The 16,442-nt window shown below is 33.5% G+C and overlaps 1 protein-coding gene across 2 annotated transcripts in view; it reads left to right on the forward strand.

The window, feature by feature from the left end:
* The window catches only part of MINDY2 (MINDY lysine 48 deubiquitinase 2), a 73,871-nt gene that overhangs the window by 30,767 nt on the left and 26,662 nt on the right, over positions 1-16,442 (forward strand). For both annotated transcript variants that reach the window (XM_038580541.1, XM_038580542.1), the window contains exons 4-5: positions 3,813-3,971; positions 14,007-14,109. In XM_038580541.1, the coding sequence (XP_038436469.1) occupies positions 3,813-3,971; positions 14,007-14,109 (262 nt within the window). The remainder of the gene's footprint in view (positions 1-3,812; positions 3,972-14,006; positions 14,110-16,442) is intronic.

Below are 16,442 nucleotides of genomic sequence, written 5' to 3' on the forward strand. Positions count from 1 at the left end.
GGCAGAGACACAGGCAGAGGGAGAAGCAGGCTCCCTGCACGGAGCCCGACGGGACTCCATCCCGGGTCTCCAGGATCATGCCCTGGGCTGAAGGCAGCGCTAACCGTGGAGCCACCTGGCTGCCCAAATTTATATCATTTCTGATTGAAATTAGTGAGACTGTTTTGCAGCTTAATATCAACCTCAAAATTCACTTTACTTTTATTGCACAGTCTTGAGAAAATCTTGATTGATGAATGTTTGCCAGTGATTTCATTATTTTGTTTGTTTTTTCAAGTCCTCTGCAATCTCAGGAAACACTTCCATTAAGGTGATCTAGACTCTTAGAAAATGATTGGAAGCAAACTTTTGTTTCAAGTTCAAACAACCACTTAAATTTCTTAAGAGAAATACATGCCGAATGAAAAATACTCTGCATTTAAGATACACTTTTAAACTATTTATAAGGTATTATAATTAAATTACTATTAGTGTGAGAATAGCATTTATCAAGTGGATAAGGCTGAGTTTAAGCTGGTGTTTAATGTTCCACAGGTGTGATTTAACACTGTTTTTTTCTTTTTTGTATAATTTTATGTGAACAGAAATATTTCACCCTAAATTTGAGAAAGACCAATGTAGAGCTGAAATCTTCCTAATTAAAACTTCTTTATCAGAAGTAGTAATATAAATAAAGTTTATTTTTCCAGTTTTGCTTAATGATGGATACCCTGACAACACAAGAAAGCACCCTGTTTTTGCGCATGTATGTATCACAGGTTTTTGAATGACTACAAATATATTTTTAAAATAGATTTTATACTTATTTTTAAAGATTTTATTTATTTGAGAGATTGAGAGAGAGAGAGCAGGAATGGTGGGGAGAGGTAGAGGGAGAAGCAGATTCCCCACTGAGCAGGAAGCTTGACACAGGCCTCGATTATAGAACCCAGAGATCACAACCTGAGCTGAAGGTAGATGCTCAATGGTGCCACCCAGGCACCTCAATGGATTTTATACTTAAATTTAAAATATTTCGCCATGTCAGAAGTACCTTGTGAAAAACCTCTAAAAAACAGTTTAACCAAAAAGTAATAAAAATAAAAAAATAAAAAACAGTTTAACCACTGGCTTAAAGGAACTAATAGTAATTCTTTCTTGCAATGTAAGCAACCAACCCAAGGATTTATATTTTATATTATAAATTATCATAATTTGGATTTGAACAAAATGGCAAAATATTATCCTTTAGTTCTTTGTTTACAAATGTTTATTTCTTTATTGATGTTATTAATCTTTATGGAGAGTATCAAATGTCATTTTAAATATTTTAATACTATATAACTTATAAAGAAATATAGAAGATATATAAAAGTGTAAGCATGAGCCCAGGAGTTATTAGAAATTATACCTCCCCTAATGGAAATTGGATGACTGGCAACCAAGAATTTAACAATTGCAGAAGAAAACTCAGTAGTGGTAAAACTACTCCTATAATAGCCTACTATTACTATTTTTTCAGATTCATCATTGCTTTGGCTTTAAATAAGTGTTACAACACTGAAGGGAAAAAAACTTAAGCTGATTATTTTCAAGGGTTCAATTTTTGGGAAGATTGAAAAAAAATACATTGTTTTGGGAGAATATAGTTATTAGGAAGAGGTGAAACTGATGAATGCCAGACTATATAACAATGTTATCCTATTATAAATTCTTCATTGATAAATTTAAAACATTTGAATAATTTCTATTTTCAGTCTGTAGAGTCTCTTCAAATGGAATTTTGTTATTTGGTAAAACAGACATTTTGTTGTTATGACCTAAGTTTGTCTTTTTCAAATTTCAGAGAGTCCCTAGTTTTAATACAAAAGGATTTACTTCATATTCACCCTTTCTACAATAAGGCCCCCAGTAGGCTATAGTCTCCTCCTATTTTCTATCTTCAATATGTAGCACATTGTCTGATTAACAGTAGTAAAATTATATCAAATTTTATATATTAGAATTTTTTGGTTCATCAAATATATCTTCTATACATATGACCATCCTTAATGTATTAAAAATGTTTAGGAAAACATGTTTTAAAATAGTATTCATTACAGATTTATGTGACCATATTTACAGAAAACAGATTTGGACAGAATGACCCCCTTAATTTGAGCAACAAGTCTTTGTATCTGTCTTTTTCTGTCTTTCTCTGACTTCACCTCCCACCACTTTATACTTTTAATTAATTTTGTTCTAGCCATGTAGGACTCCTTGCTGTTCCATGAGCATGGTATCAAATAATTTCTGCAGCAGAGTTTTTGTATTAGTATCTGCTTTGTCTGAAGTGCTTTTTTTCCCAGAGCTTCCCAAGACTCAAGATTTTGCTTTAGTTGATATTTAAGTGTCATTTTTAAAGAGCTCCCCCACCTTTTTAAAGTAGTTTAAGTTTACAGCAAAATTGAGTGGAAAGAACAGAGTTGCCATGTATATGGAGTATACATGGTATATGTATATATATACCTCCTGCCCCCACACACATACATACACAACATTCCCCTATCAATATCCATTCATTGATACATTTATTATAATTGATGAATCTATACTGACTCATAATTATCACCCGGAGTCCATAGTTCACATTAGGTTCACTTTTGTTAAATATTCTATGGGTTTTGAAAATATATAATGACAAATATCCACCATTATAGTGCCATACACAGTTTTATTGCCCTGGAAATCCTCTGTGCTCTGCCTACACATTCCTCCCTCTTCCTAACCCCTAACGACCACTGATGTTTCTACTGTCCCGTTGTTTTGCTTTCCCACAGTATCATTTGGACTCATACATTATGCAGCCATTTCAGGTTGGCTTCTTTCACTTAGTAATGTACATTTAAATTTCCTCTATGTCTTTTCAAGCTTGATAGCTCATTTCCTTTTCTTTTTGAATTGTGATTAAAAAATAATATAAAATTTAATCCCTTAACATTTTTAGGTGTAAAGTTCGGTAGTGTAACTATATTCATATTGATAACAAATTTCTAGGACATTTTCATCTTGTTAAAACTGTGAAACTCTAAACTCATTGAACAACTCCCCAGCTTTCCCTTTGTCCATTCCTTGACAACCATCATTCTACTTTCTGTTTCTAGGATTTTGACTACTCTAGATATTTCATGTAAGTGGAATCACATGGTATTTGTCCTTTTGTGGTCCTTATTTCACTCAGCTTAATGTCCCCAAGTTTCATCCATATTGTAGCATGTAATAGGATTTCCTTTCTTTTTAAGGCTGAATAATATTTCATTGTATGTATATACCAGTGTCTCTATCCATTTATCTATCAGTGGACATTGGAATGTTTCCATCTCTTAACTATTATAAATAATGCTACAGTGAACATGGTATGCAAGTATCTTTTCAGGTGGTTAATTTCAATTCTTTTGGATATATGCCCACATGTGGGAGAGGCAATACTCTTTGACTAGAAACTTTTCTTTATTTAGTCTCTGTGGTCTAAAATAGATCTCTCATCCCTGTCAGTCTGTATGTCACTATTCTATTCAATTTTTCATAAATACTTGACATATATATATTTGTCTCTCAAAATAGAATATTAGTTACATGAGATCAGGAACTTTGTTTTATTTACTGTTATCTTTTTAGAACTCAGATTAGTGCCTGGTACATAGTAGGCACTTAATAATAAAAATTGGTTGAAGGGAAAAATAAATTGGATAAAATGGAAAATTACAAGTAAATATGCCTGCACTCAAATATCTTTGCCATTGTCATTGTCATTTGATTTTTCTCATCTTTACCTTTCTCCTTTCTATTTTCAGAATATGAGTGATGCTATGGCAATCCTGCACAAACTACAGACAGGCTTGGATGTAAATGTAAAATTCACAGGTGTTCGAGTGTTTGAATATACACCAGAATGCATTGTATTTGATCTTCTTGATATTCCTTTGTACCATGGGTGGTTAGTGGACCCACAGGTAAGTAGAGATTTTTAAATTATATAAACACAAATGTAGTAAAATTTTATTCATTTGGAAATTTAATCTAGATAGATATATATTTTCTGATTGTTTCATATGTGTGTGTATGTGTATATATATATATATATATATATATATATATCCTTTTTTTTTTTTTTGAGATAGAAAGTGAGCAGGAATGACAGAGGAAGAGGAGGGGGAACAAGAGAGAGAGCCTCTTAAGCAGGCTCCATGCCCAGTGTGAAGCCCAACACAGGGCTCGATCTCACGACCCTGAGATCATGACCTGAGCTGAAATGAAGAGTTCATCATTTAGCCAACTGAGCCATGCAGGCACTCCTCTGATTGTTATATTTTTGTGCTTTTTACCTGAAATTAGCCAAATTATTAGGTTAAGGGCCGTGTCCTCCAGATTGTTTAATCTTTCCAAGACTTCTGAGTGTAACTTCAAGGAGTTAGAAGTCAACTACAAACTGAATAATTCTTACCAACACTTATTATGTTACTTGGAATATAGTCATACTAAAAGGTATAAAGTTGTATCTCATTGTGGATTTGTTTATATTTCTTTTGACTAATGTTGAACATCTTTTCATGTGCTTATTGGCCATTTGCATACCTTTGTAGGAGAAATGTCTGCAGATACTTTCATCATTTTTAATTGAGCTATTTGTCTTTTTGTTATTGAGTTGAAAGAGCTCTGTATATATTCTAGGTATAAGTCTCTTATTAGATATATGATTTGTAACTATTTTCTAACATTCTGTGATAGTGTTTTCACTTTCCTGATGGTTGTTGTTAATTTTTTTTAAAGATTTTATTTATTTATTCATTGGAGACACACAGAGAGAGGCAGAGACATAGGCAGAGGGAGAAGCAGGCTCCTCACAGGGAGCCCAATGTGGGACTTGATCCCTGGACCCTAGGATCATGCCCTGAGCCGAAGGCAGACTCTCAACCACTGAGCCACCCAGGCATCCGCCAAAAGTTTTTAATTGATGAAGTCCAATTTATCTTTTTTTTTTTCTCTTGTTGCTTATGCTTTTGATGTCCTAAGAGGGCTTTCCCTAGGCCAAAATCACAGACTTACTCCTTATCTTCTTCTAAGAGTTTTATCAAGTTTTAGTGCTAATATTTAGGAGTGTGATCAATTTTGAGTTAATCTTTGTATATAGTTTGACGAAGGATCCAATTTTATTCTTTTGCACGTGGATATCCAGTTGTCCTAGTAGTATTTGTTGTACTCTTTGTAAAAGATTATCCTTTTCCCCATTAAATTGTCTTCATATTCAGAGTGATCTTTGTAAAATAACCCTCCCCTTGATTCCTGTGCCCTCCTCCTTTCCTTAAAAGCCTCCACTGTATTCCAATAAGATACAAAATCCTTATTAGAGTTTTTATGATAAGCTGCATGACCTAGACTCTGCCTGTCTGTCCAACTTCACCTCATATAATTCTCCTTTTTTTTTTTTTTTTTTTTATTTGTGATAGTCACAGAGAGAGAGAGAGAGAATGAGGCAGAGACACAGGCAGAGGGAGAAGCAGGCTCCATGCACCGGGAGCCTGACGTGGGATTCGATCCCGGGTCTCCAGGATCGCGCCCTGGGCCAAAGGCAGGCGCCAAACCGCTGCGCCACCCAGGGATCCCTCCTTTTTTTTTTTTTAACTACTCTCTAGTAATGCTAATTGCTATTCTGTTCTTCAGACATATCAAGTTCCTTTCTATTTCAGGTTTTTTTACTAGCTGATTGTCTGCTGTGGACCATTGTCTTACTACCCTAAACACATTGTTCTCCCAGATCTTCATGTTTCTGGTACCTCACTATTCAAATCTCAGATCAATTATCACCTTGTTAGAGAGACCCTTTCTGACTTATTGAAATTAGTCACCCTCCTTTTCCCCAGTCATGACCTCTTCCATGATCCTATTTGATTTTCTTTACTACTTACAATTATCTGGAATTATTTATTCTTTTACTTGGTGGACTCTCATCTCCCACTAGAATGTATTATGAGGGCTAGGCTCTTATATCTCATTGTTTAGAATAGTGCTTGGCACATAATAGGTTCTTAGTAAATATTGATGGATGGCACGAAGCATGCATACCTGTCCACATCTGTTTACTACAAGGACAGAGAGACCACAATAGCAATAGTTTCTTCACCCCTGCCCATTGGTAAAAGCAACTGGTAGTCTGGGCAAGAAAAGCACGGATTACTACAAACAAAGCATCTGTATCTTGGCATTCTGTCTCTGGAAGTATCACTGAAAAGCGTAACTATGTCCAGCATTTTATCTCTTTTATTTACTTACTTTGTGACAGAATGATTCTGTTGCTGTGAAAGGAAAAAACAAGGTAAAAGTTTGAAATCTATAGGTATATATGAAATACCTCTTAGAACTGGTTAGTTCTCTGTATTCTGATGATGTATTCTGCTAATGATTATCTTATAAATAAGTCAGTTCTCTTAATGATAGGCACCAAAATTCAGCCACTGAGAGAACATTTCTTCATTATTACTTAATAACTAACTATTTATTTGTTTATTTATTTTATTTTTTGGATAACTAACTCTTTAAAAGCACATTGGAAGCCAGATAACAGTGGAAATGATATATTGAATGTACTAAAAGAAGACAGATGCTAACCTATAATCCTGTTCCCAGAAAAATTATCTTTCAAGAATGTAGCAAAATCATTTTGTAGATTAATTAAATTAAGATAGCTTCCTTGGGGTGCCTGACTGGCTCAGTCTGTAGAGAATGTGACTTTTGATCTCAGGGTTGTAAGTTCGAGCCCACATGGAGTGTAGAGATTACTTAATTTCTTTTTTAATCTCAAAAAAAAAAGAGATAGCTTCCTAGTAATAGACCATCATTAATGGAAATTCTAAACAAGGATTTTAGAAAGAAGAAAAATAATCACAGATGGAGGGAAAAGTGAATGATAACATGATACATATGAGGATAAATATAGATAATTGTGGACTGTATCAAAAATAATGCTATCTTTTGAGATTTTAAAAAAGAATATGAGCAAATACAAAAATAATAACATAGGTTGGGAGGAAGTTAAAGTATTCTAAGGGCCTAGAATTAATAGTTCAAGAAGAGAATATTAACTTCTGACTTTGTGTAAGGACAGATGTTATAGTTCCTATAACTCCTTTGTCCAATGTGGTAGTCAAGGGTGGGTATTTAAATTTAATGAAAAATTTAGTTTCTGAGTTGTATGTGGTACATTTCAATTGCTCAGTAGTCATATGTGGCTAGTGGATATTTTATTGAGCAACACAAATTTGGAATATTTCCATTATTACAGAATGTGCTATTGGATAACGCTCTTTTAGAGTAACTGTGAAAATAATAGAAAAACATAGTGAGTAACTTCTAAACAAGGAGAAAAGAGAAAAATGAATCAATCTAAAAAGAAAGAAGGAAAAAAATGTAAAGGAATGTTGTACTGATGGGATAAAGAGAATAGATTTAATAAATTCAATATATAACTATAGCAATAGGACTAAATGCTATAGTTAAAAGTGGTTCTGAGGCTAAACTATATATATTTATTGTTCACAAGAGAGAAAAAACAAAGATTGCAAGTAAAGAGAAGGAAAAAAGATGCCATACAATTGCTTGATGTTTAATTTTGCTGAGGAGATACAATCATTTTAAATTTGTATGTGCCTGGAGACACCTAGAAAGTAAATACCTGGGCAGCCCCGGTGGCACAGCGGTTTAACGCCTCCTGCAGCCCAGGGTGTGATCCTGGAGACCCGGGATCGAGTCCCACGTCAGGCTCCCTGCATGGAGCCTGCTTCTCCCTCTGCCTGTGTCTCTGCCTCTCTCTCTCTCTCTCTCTAATAAATAAAGAAAACTTAAAAAAAAAAGTAAGTAAATACCTGATTGATTGATCTTTCCTTGGACCCATGGGAACTGTCACAAATAATAAAGGTCAGTTTTTGACAATAAAAAATAAAATTTGTATGCATCTAATCCTCTAATCTTGAAGTACATAAAGCAAAATTTAACAGAATTATAAAACGAAATAGATTGTCATAATGGAAGATGTTGTATCTTTCTCTGTAACTGATAGAAGCAGGAAACAAAACCTAAGAATGTATATTCTTTAAAAAATTAATGAGGGGATCCCTGGGTGGCGCAGCGGTTTGGCGCCTGCCTTTGGCCCAGGGCGCGATCCTGGAGACCCGGGATCGAATCCCACGTCAGGCTCCCGGTGCATGGAGCCTGCTTCTCCCTCTGCCTATGTCTCTGCCTCTCTCTCTCTCTCTCTCTCTCTCTCTCTCTCTATGTGACTATCATAAATAAATAAAATAAAATAAATTTAAAAAATTAATGAACTTTTTATTTTTGAATAATTTCAGATTTATAGGAAATTTACAAAGATATTACAGAGAATTCCTATATACTTGTCACCCCATTTCTCTTCATCTTACATGACTTGGGTACACATGTCAAAATTTAATACTGGTTCATTACTATTAGCTATATTATAGTCTTCATTCACATTTCACTGATTTATTTTATTTTTAAGTTTTTATTTAAATTCCAATTAGCATATAATATAATATTAGTTTCAGGTGTATCATATAGTGATTCAGCACTTCCATATGTCCCCAGTGCTCATCACAACACATGCACTCCTCAATCCCCGTCACCTGTCTCACCAATCCCCCTATCCACCTCCTCTCTGGTAACTATTAGTGTGTTCTCTCTATAGTTAAGAGACTATTTCTTGGTTTGCTTCACTCTTTTTTTTTTTCCTCGTTTTGTTTTTTAAATTTCACATATGAGTGAAATCATATGGTATTTGTTTTTCTCTGACTTATTTCATTTGGTATTATACTCTCTAACTCCTCCCAAATTGTTGCAAATGGCAAGATTTCTTTCTTTTTTATGGCTGAGTAATATTCCATTGTATATGTATACCATATCTTATTTATCTATTCATCAGCTGATGGACATTTGGGTTCTTTACATAATTTGGCTACTGTAGATAATGCTGCTATAAACATTGGAGTGAATGTATCCCTTTGAATTAGTATATTTGGATTCTTAACTGGGAATCCAATTGCTGAGTCATAGGGTAGTTGTATTTTTAAGTTTTTCAAGAACCTCAATACTGTTTTCCAGAGCAGCTGTACCAGTTTGCATTCCCACCATCAGTGCAAGAGAGTTCCCCTTTCTCCACATCCTCACCAACACCTATTATTTCTTATGTTGTTGATTTTAGCCATTCTGACAGCTGAGGTGATATCTCATTATAGTTTTGATTTGTATTTCCCTGATAAAGAGTGATTTGGAGTATCTTTTCATGTGTCTGTTAGCCACTGTATGTCTTCTTTGGAAAAAATGTTTATGTCTTCTGACCATTTTTAATTTTTTTTTATTTTTAAATTTATTTTATTCATGTCTTCTGCCCATTTTTAATTGGATTATTTAGGTTTTTGGGGTGTTGAGTTTTATAAGTTCTTTATATATTTTGGATACTAATCCTATATTGGGTGGGTATGTCATTTCCAAATACCTCCTCCCATTCCATAGGTCGCATTTTAGTTTTGTTGGTTGTTTCCTTCCCTGTGCAGATGCTTTTTATTTTGTGTAGTTCTAGTAGTTTGTTTTTGCTTTTGTTTCCCTTGTCTCGGGAGACATATCTAGAAAGAAGTTGTTATAGCCAATGTCAAAGAAGTTATTGCCTGTATTCTCCTCTATTTTTTGTGGTTTTTAGGTCTCACACACTTCACCTATTTTTCCACTAATTTTTGTTGTTGTTGTTCCATAATCTAATCTCGACTAATAATACATTGCATTTAATCATCATATCTTCATAGTCTCCTACTGTCCATGACATTTTCTTTTGTTTTTTTCTTGAACCTGACTATACATTCTTTTTATACATTCATGAAATTTATAAAAACCAACCTATTACAGGGCTATAAAGCAAGTTTCAGCAAATTTTTAAGGATTTATATCATGTAGAGAGTATAGAATTTCCTCTGACCACAGTGCAATTAAAGCTAGAAATCAGTAGAAAAATAGAAATTGTTTGAGCCAAAAAATTATAATGAAACTTAAGAGTATATTTTAAACTGCACAATAACTAAATCCAAAACTTGTGAGATTTAACTAAAAGAACTTTTAGAGGACTTTTTAAAGCCCTAAATTCATATATTAATGTGAAAGTTAATAAGCTGTATATCTATTTTAAGAGCAGAAGTTATTTCAAAAAGATCAGAAAGTATTTTTAAAAAGCAAAAAGTGTTAAGGTAGAAAGTAAATATGTAATAAAGAAGCTAAAATTCTGCAAATAAACGTTCTTCAGAAAGAATTTTAAAATGACAAACAGAAGGGGTGCCCTGACTGGCTCAGTCGGTAGACCCTACAACTCATGATCTTGGAGTTGTGAGTTCGAGCCCCACAATGGGTATAGAGATTACTTAAAAATAAAATCTCTGGGGTGCCTGGGTGGCTCAGTTGGTTGAGTACCTGCCTTTAGCTCAGATCATGATCCTGGGATCCCAGGACCAAGCCCGCATTGAGCTCCCTGCTGGATGGGCAGCCAGCTTCTTCCTCTCCAGCTCTTGTGCTCTCCCATTCTCTCCTTCTCTCTTTCAAATAAATAAATAATTTCTTTAAAATAAATAAATAAAAATAAAATCTTTTTAAAAATAAATAAAATAACAGAAAATGAAATTTTAAAAATATGCCATTTACATTGCATAAGTTCCTATGAATAAAACTGACAAAAAGATCTGCAAGACCTCTGTGTGGACAATTTTAAATTTGAGAGAAATTAGAGACCTATAAATGGAAGTCTCTATTCTTAGATTTTAGATTTTAAGACAATTTATACAGATATCTGTTCTCTCTAAATTAGTTTCAGTATGACCCCAAACAAAATCCCAAAAGATTTATGGGGAGTAGTTGTAGAATGAGACAAGTGGATTCTATAATTTATGTGGAAATGCAAAAGGCTGGGAGTGGAAGCCATGATATGCTTGAAGCAGAAAAGCAGGGAGGACTTGTTCTTCTAGATAGGAAATATTTTAAATATTGTAATTAAGAATTGGACCAATGATAGAGAATAGAGAAGCTAAAAAGACCATGCATATATAGACAGAAATAGGGCACTGTAGAGCAGCAGGAGAAAGGCAGTCCTTACAATAAAAGGTGCTAATAAGGCAATTAGGTAGCTATTGCATATCTAATTAGATAACCAATTAAAAAAGAATGATATGGTTTCTCCCAACTTACAGCATAAAATTGTTTCCATATACATTGATGTTTAACTGTAAAAGCTAAAACTGTAAAAGTTTGAGTGTATGTTTCTGACCTTAATGATAGAAAAGGATTTCTAAAACAAATACATTAACCATGAAGAACTTTGGTAAACATGACTACATTAAAATTGAGAAATTGTGTTTTTTTAGAGAAATTCCAAAGAAAATGTAAAAGCAAGCCACTAAGTAGAAGAAGATTACAACTTCTATGGATTAACATCCAGAATGTATAAAGAGCTCCTACAAATATATATATATATATTTTTTTTAAGATAGACAACTCAGTTTAAAAAAAAAAAAAAAAAGGAGCAAATGACTTGAACAGGCACTTTATAAAAGAGGATATCCAAACAGCTAGTCAACATAGCTAGTCATCAGGGAAATGCAACTTAAAATCAAAATGAGATATCACTATACACCAATTTGAACATAGAACAATTAATATTTAAAACTCTGATGGTACTGAGTGTTGGAGAAGATGCACAATGTAGAGACTTATTTCCTGCTGAGAAAATAAATGGACATTCTATTTTGGAAAGTGGTCTGGAGTTCTCTAGCAAAATTGAGAATAAGCATACCTTAAGACTTAGCAATTTGACAAGACACGTTCCCTAGAGAAACTCTTTATGTGTAGAATAGGATAAATGTATAAGGATATTCATAGCAGTACTATCTGTCATAGCCCCAAACTGTCAGCATCTAAGATAGCCATCAAAAAATGAATGATAAAAAAAATTATGGTATATTCATGCTGTGGGAAACTATACAATGAAAATGAACAAAGAACAGCTATACACCACTACATATAACCACCTAGCATATAGTATATTTGCTTATTTGGTTTGTTGTCTTTACTCTAGAATGTAAACTTTATGAAAGCATAGACCATCTCTTTTGTTCACTGCTGAGTCTGCAGTTTCTCTAACAGCACCTAGTACCTAGCAGTACATAAAAGGCTCCCAAAGGAATTAATTGAATGAAATACTAATGTAGAGATTTGGCCTATGAAAACTTGAAATCTTTGTATTATTTATTCCTGGTCTATAGAAGTACAACTGATTTTTGTATATTGATCTTGTTTTGATTATAGTTGTATTTTTGTGGATTTCTTAGGATTGAAAATTCAGGTGCTTTGGAAAGACTTAATGAAGTTGAGTCACTAAGGAAAATTGCTGTAAACAGTAAAAGTGTTAAGAATAATGAAAATATGAAGGAATTGTACCCTCAGATTGCTTCTTAAGGGTCTAAGTTTTCACTTTAAATCAAAACTGGAAGTCATACTCTTGTGTTGTTTATGTAGAATCATAAGACTCTGGTTTCAAAGAAAAGGCCTTATTTGGCTCTTCCTCAAAAGATCGACAATGAGTACATTGTGTATTTTAACATGAAATGTTCAAGATGTGTATATAACATTTTTTCACAACTCCCTGATTTGACTTTTTTCAATTAACTGTTCTTCTCAACAGTCCGTCCCACAGTGGTTCAGAGGCTTTTCCATTCTAGAATTTTGCAAGTACAAAAAAATTATAGTCTAAAGCAGTTTTTCCTAAACTTTGCTATGAAGCAGTGGAATGAAAATTTAGACAACTGAGAAGCAACTTGAGCCTGGAATTCTTTTAGAATTTTTTAACAAGTTCCTCAGTTTGAGAAACAATGTCCAGAGTATTATTTATACAGATACATGTGAAGACTTATGGTATTCACAGTGTAAATATTCAAGAAGATCATTTGGATGTGGAAAGAAAACATTGGTCCTCTTATATCATTGCATTAATTTCTATTTGTTTAATTATAGATAGATCAGTACATGTAGTTTATAAGTAAATATATTTTACAGATGGGATGGCAATAAAAACGTGTTGTTTAGACAGCAGAAACCTGTTTTTTCTTCAAAAGTCAAAGCAAAGTATAATGGAAGGAGAGTAGAGATGCCCAGTTTCATTTTCCTATAGCTTAAAACTTTGCGTTTACTTTTCTATTCTACTGCCAAAGACAAAGATTAAATAAGATTTGTGAGGCATGGATGCCTGGGTGGCTCAGCAGTTGAACGTCTGCCTTTGGTTCAGGTTGTGATCCCAGGGTCCTGAGATCCAGTTCTGCAGGAGGTTCCCAATAGGGAGCCTGCTTATCCCTCTGTCTATGTCTCTGCCTCTCTCTCTGGGTCTCTCATGAATAAATAAATAAAATCTTAAAAAAAAAAAAAAAAAAACAAGAAAAAGATTTGTGAGGCAAATACTGTCCTTGATTAATAATTAACTTTTCTTCGGGAAAATGACATAGTTATGTCTACTTGCATCTCCACTATACTTTGCTAAGAACTAAATAATAAAATGGGAGAACTTTGTTAATTCCATAAATTATCTTACTTTAAATGCAGAATATTTGTTTTTTAGAAAAAAACGGAAATACTCTTATTTTTCCTCCTGAAATAGTTTTCTTTTTATTTTAATCACATAAATGCATCTTTACAACCTTAAATAAAGTTGCATGTAATACTCCCTTTTCATTATTTTTTGCATAACTGAGGTACAGCTAAGCATTATTTTTCATAATATGTTATAGTGAGCTATAAACAAAATTAGAAACTGTTGGATGTTGATTTTCTTTTTCATAAGTAATACTCTTATACTTAATACAATATTGGAATAAAACCCTAAAGAGTGATAATGGGTTTCTTTGTTATTGTTTTTAATCCTATCATGATTAGTGAGACAGTCATTTGTTTTCTAGATTGATGACATTGTAAAAGCTGTTGGTAACTGCAGCTACAACCAACTAGTGGAGAAGATCATCTCTTGTAAGCAGTCAGACAATAGTGAGCTGGTTAGTGAAGGTGGGTGAGTGTTGCTATTACCTGACTTATTCTTGGCAGAATAACTTGTCTTATAATTTAGTATCTTTTAAATGTCATAAATAAGACTTCTAAAAAATATAAGTGATGCTACTTGTAGGAATTAAAAGAAATAATTATTCATAAAGATACCAGTGAAAGGTATTTTCTAGAACTCTTTTCACTGAACTTCTAAAATCAGGCCTAGATTCTACTAAAATTCTTTGGAATCACTAGTTAGCTTTGATATGTTCTATTACCCAGGAGTTATTGATAGTTACTTTTTTAAAAAAAGTATTATTATTTGGGAGTACTGAGTAAACTTTATAATTCATCTTCTAATTGACTGGAATGAGTATTATGAACTCAAATGTTTATTTTAGTAGAGCTCTGCCTTATGTTTCAGTACAATATAGTATATTAAAACACCACTCTAAATGAAAGTATACCTGTGATCATCAGTTTTCCTAATCCCTAACTAATTAAAATTGCTAAATTTATCATCATAGAAGCAGTTTCATGTTTTTTCAGCTGTGTTCTGGTCATTGAAAGGAAAAGCACATTTGAAACCAGAGTGCCATCAGGAGCCATTGTATTTGGAAATACCTTTCCTACCACTCACTTCACTTTCTTATAAATATGCAGCAATACTCAGGCTGCTGTTCTCTTTTTGAAGGATAAATGAAAGAGAAATAATGAGAAGTAGGGATGGGCTTCATGATCCTCTCTCAGACATAAGCCTTTTACATGAGGTATAATGAAAGTTGATTATAATCACCACATTTTAAAAAAATAAAATGACTACAAGAGTATATACGAACATAGAAGATATGTACATGAATCGCATACTATATTAATCAGAACCCAAGTAATTATATTATTCAATTATCCATAAATTTAACACATTTATTCAAGAAGCAGGTAGCAAGAAAACAGTATTTTAGTGGAGGCTTTTACTTGGAATAAATACATAAATATACAGGGATATCAATCACTGATATGTATGACAGCTCTTTCACTACAACTCAAGACATAAAGTTTAATTTTAGGGGAAAGAGGAGCAACAAAAGCTGTTTAAAAAAATACTTTCAATTAACAAAATTTCACTCACTAGAACTTTTTTTTTTTAAGATTTTATTCATTTATTCATGAGAGACACAGAGACAGAAAGAGAAAGGCAGAGACACAGGCAGAGGGAGAAGCAGGCTCCATGCAGGGAGCCTGACGTGGGACTTGATCCCAGGTCCCCAGGATCAGGCCCTGGGCCGAAGGTGACACTAAACTGCTGAGCCACCCGGCCTGCCCAGTCACTAGAACTTTCTATTCCCTACCCAAATCTAAAAAAACAGACGGTAAAGAAAATTTCCATGTGTAGATTCCAGGTTTCTCAGTAACTTCCAATATACTATTCAGTAGTAAGAGAGGGAGCAATAGGATTCAGCAAATGTTAACAGATTGAATGATAACTATAGAAGTGATATTGAGGTGAATAGGCTTATAGGGTAGGAAGCTATAGCGAACAGTTGGTAATAGCATTTTCCCCAAGCCAGGGTGTAATGTAGCAAGTTATGTAATGTACTTAGAAAGTAAGCTAATTAACAAAGTAAACAACAACAAAAATCCCGCCCCTTCATCACTTCTTTCTTTCAGCCTGATGTTACTACTGTTATTACAATTTTTCTAACATTGATTCCCCAGGGTAACAAAAAATACAGCTATATAGTATTGGTATCTTGAGAACTCCTTGATGAAAGCAAGGAAGGAATCATCCTCTTTAGTGCTATAGAATTTGGGGGTAATATGTACCAGAATTGATTAATTCCTTGATATTTAAATTTTGTAATGTAGATTTCTGCATATCAGATTTTTATATCAAGGAATAATTATATGTGGAATTCAGTACAATTAAAAAGCTAAACTGGTTTTTTTTTTTTAAGATTTTATTTACTTATTTATGAGATACACACAGAGAGAGAGAGAGAGAGAGAGAGAGAGAGAGGCAGAGACACAGGTAGAGGGAAAAGCAGGCTCCATGCAGGGAACGTGACGTGGGACTCGATCCCAAGTCTCCAGGATCACACATGTAGCAATTAGCTTCCCCTGATTGTTTTCTTCCTCAGATTTTCTTAGGTATAGTGTTTAGCTGAAGGAGGAGTCTGCTTTCTTTTTCTTTTTGATCCATAACTATAACTTTCTTTCTGAATCCATAAAATATCCAAAAGGCGATTTCTAATCCTTCTTTATTAAAAAGTATTAAGCTTTAATCTCAGGTGATAACCATATTTTTTTTAATTCAAATATTTCATCTCTATAAGGTGTAGAATACAAGAAATATT

This window comes from Canis lupus, chromosome 30 (genome assembly GCF_011100685.1).
Source record: "Canis lupus familiaris isolate Mischka breed German Shepherd chromosome 30, alternate assembly UU_Cfam_GSD_1.0, whole genome shotgun sequence".
Classification (NCBI taxonomy): domain Eukaryota; kingdom Metazoa; phylum Chordata; class Mammalia; order Carnivora; family Canidae; genus Canis; species Canis lupus.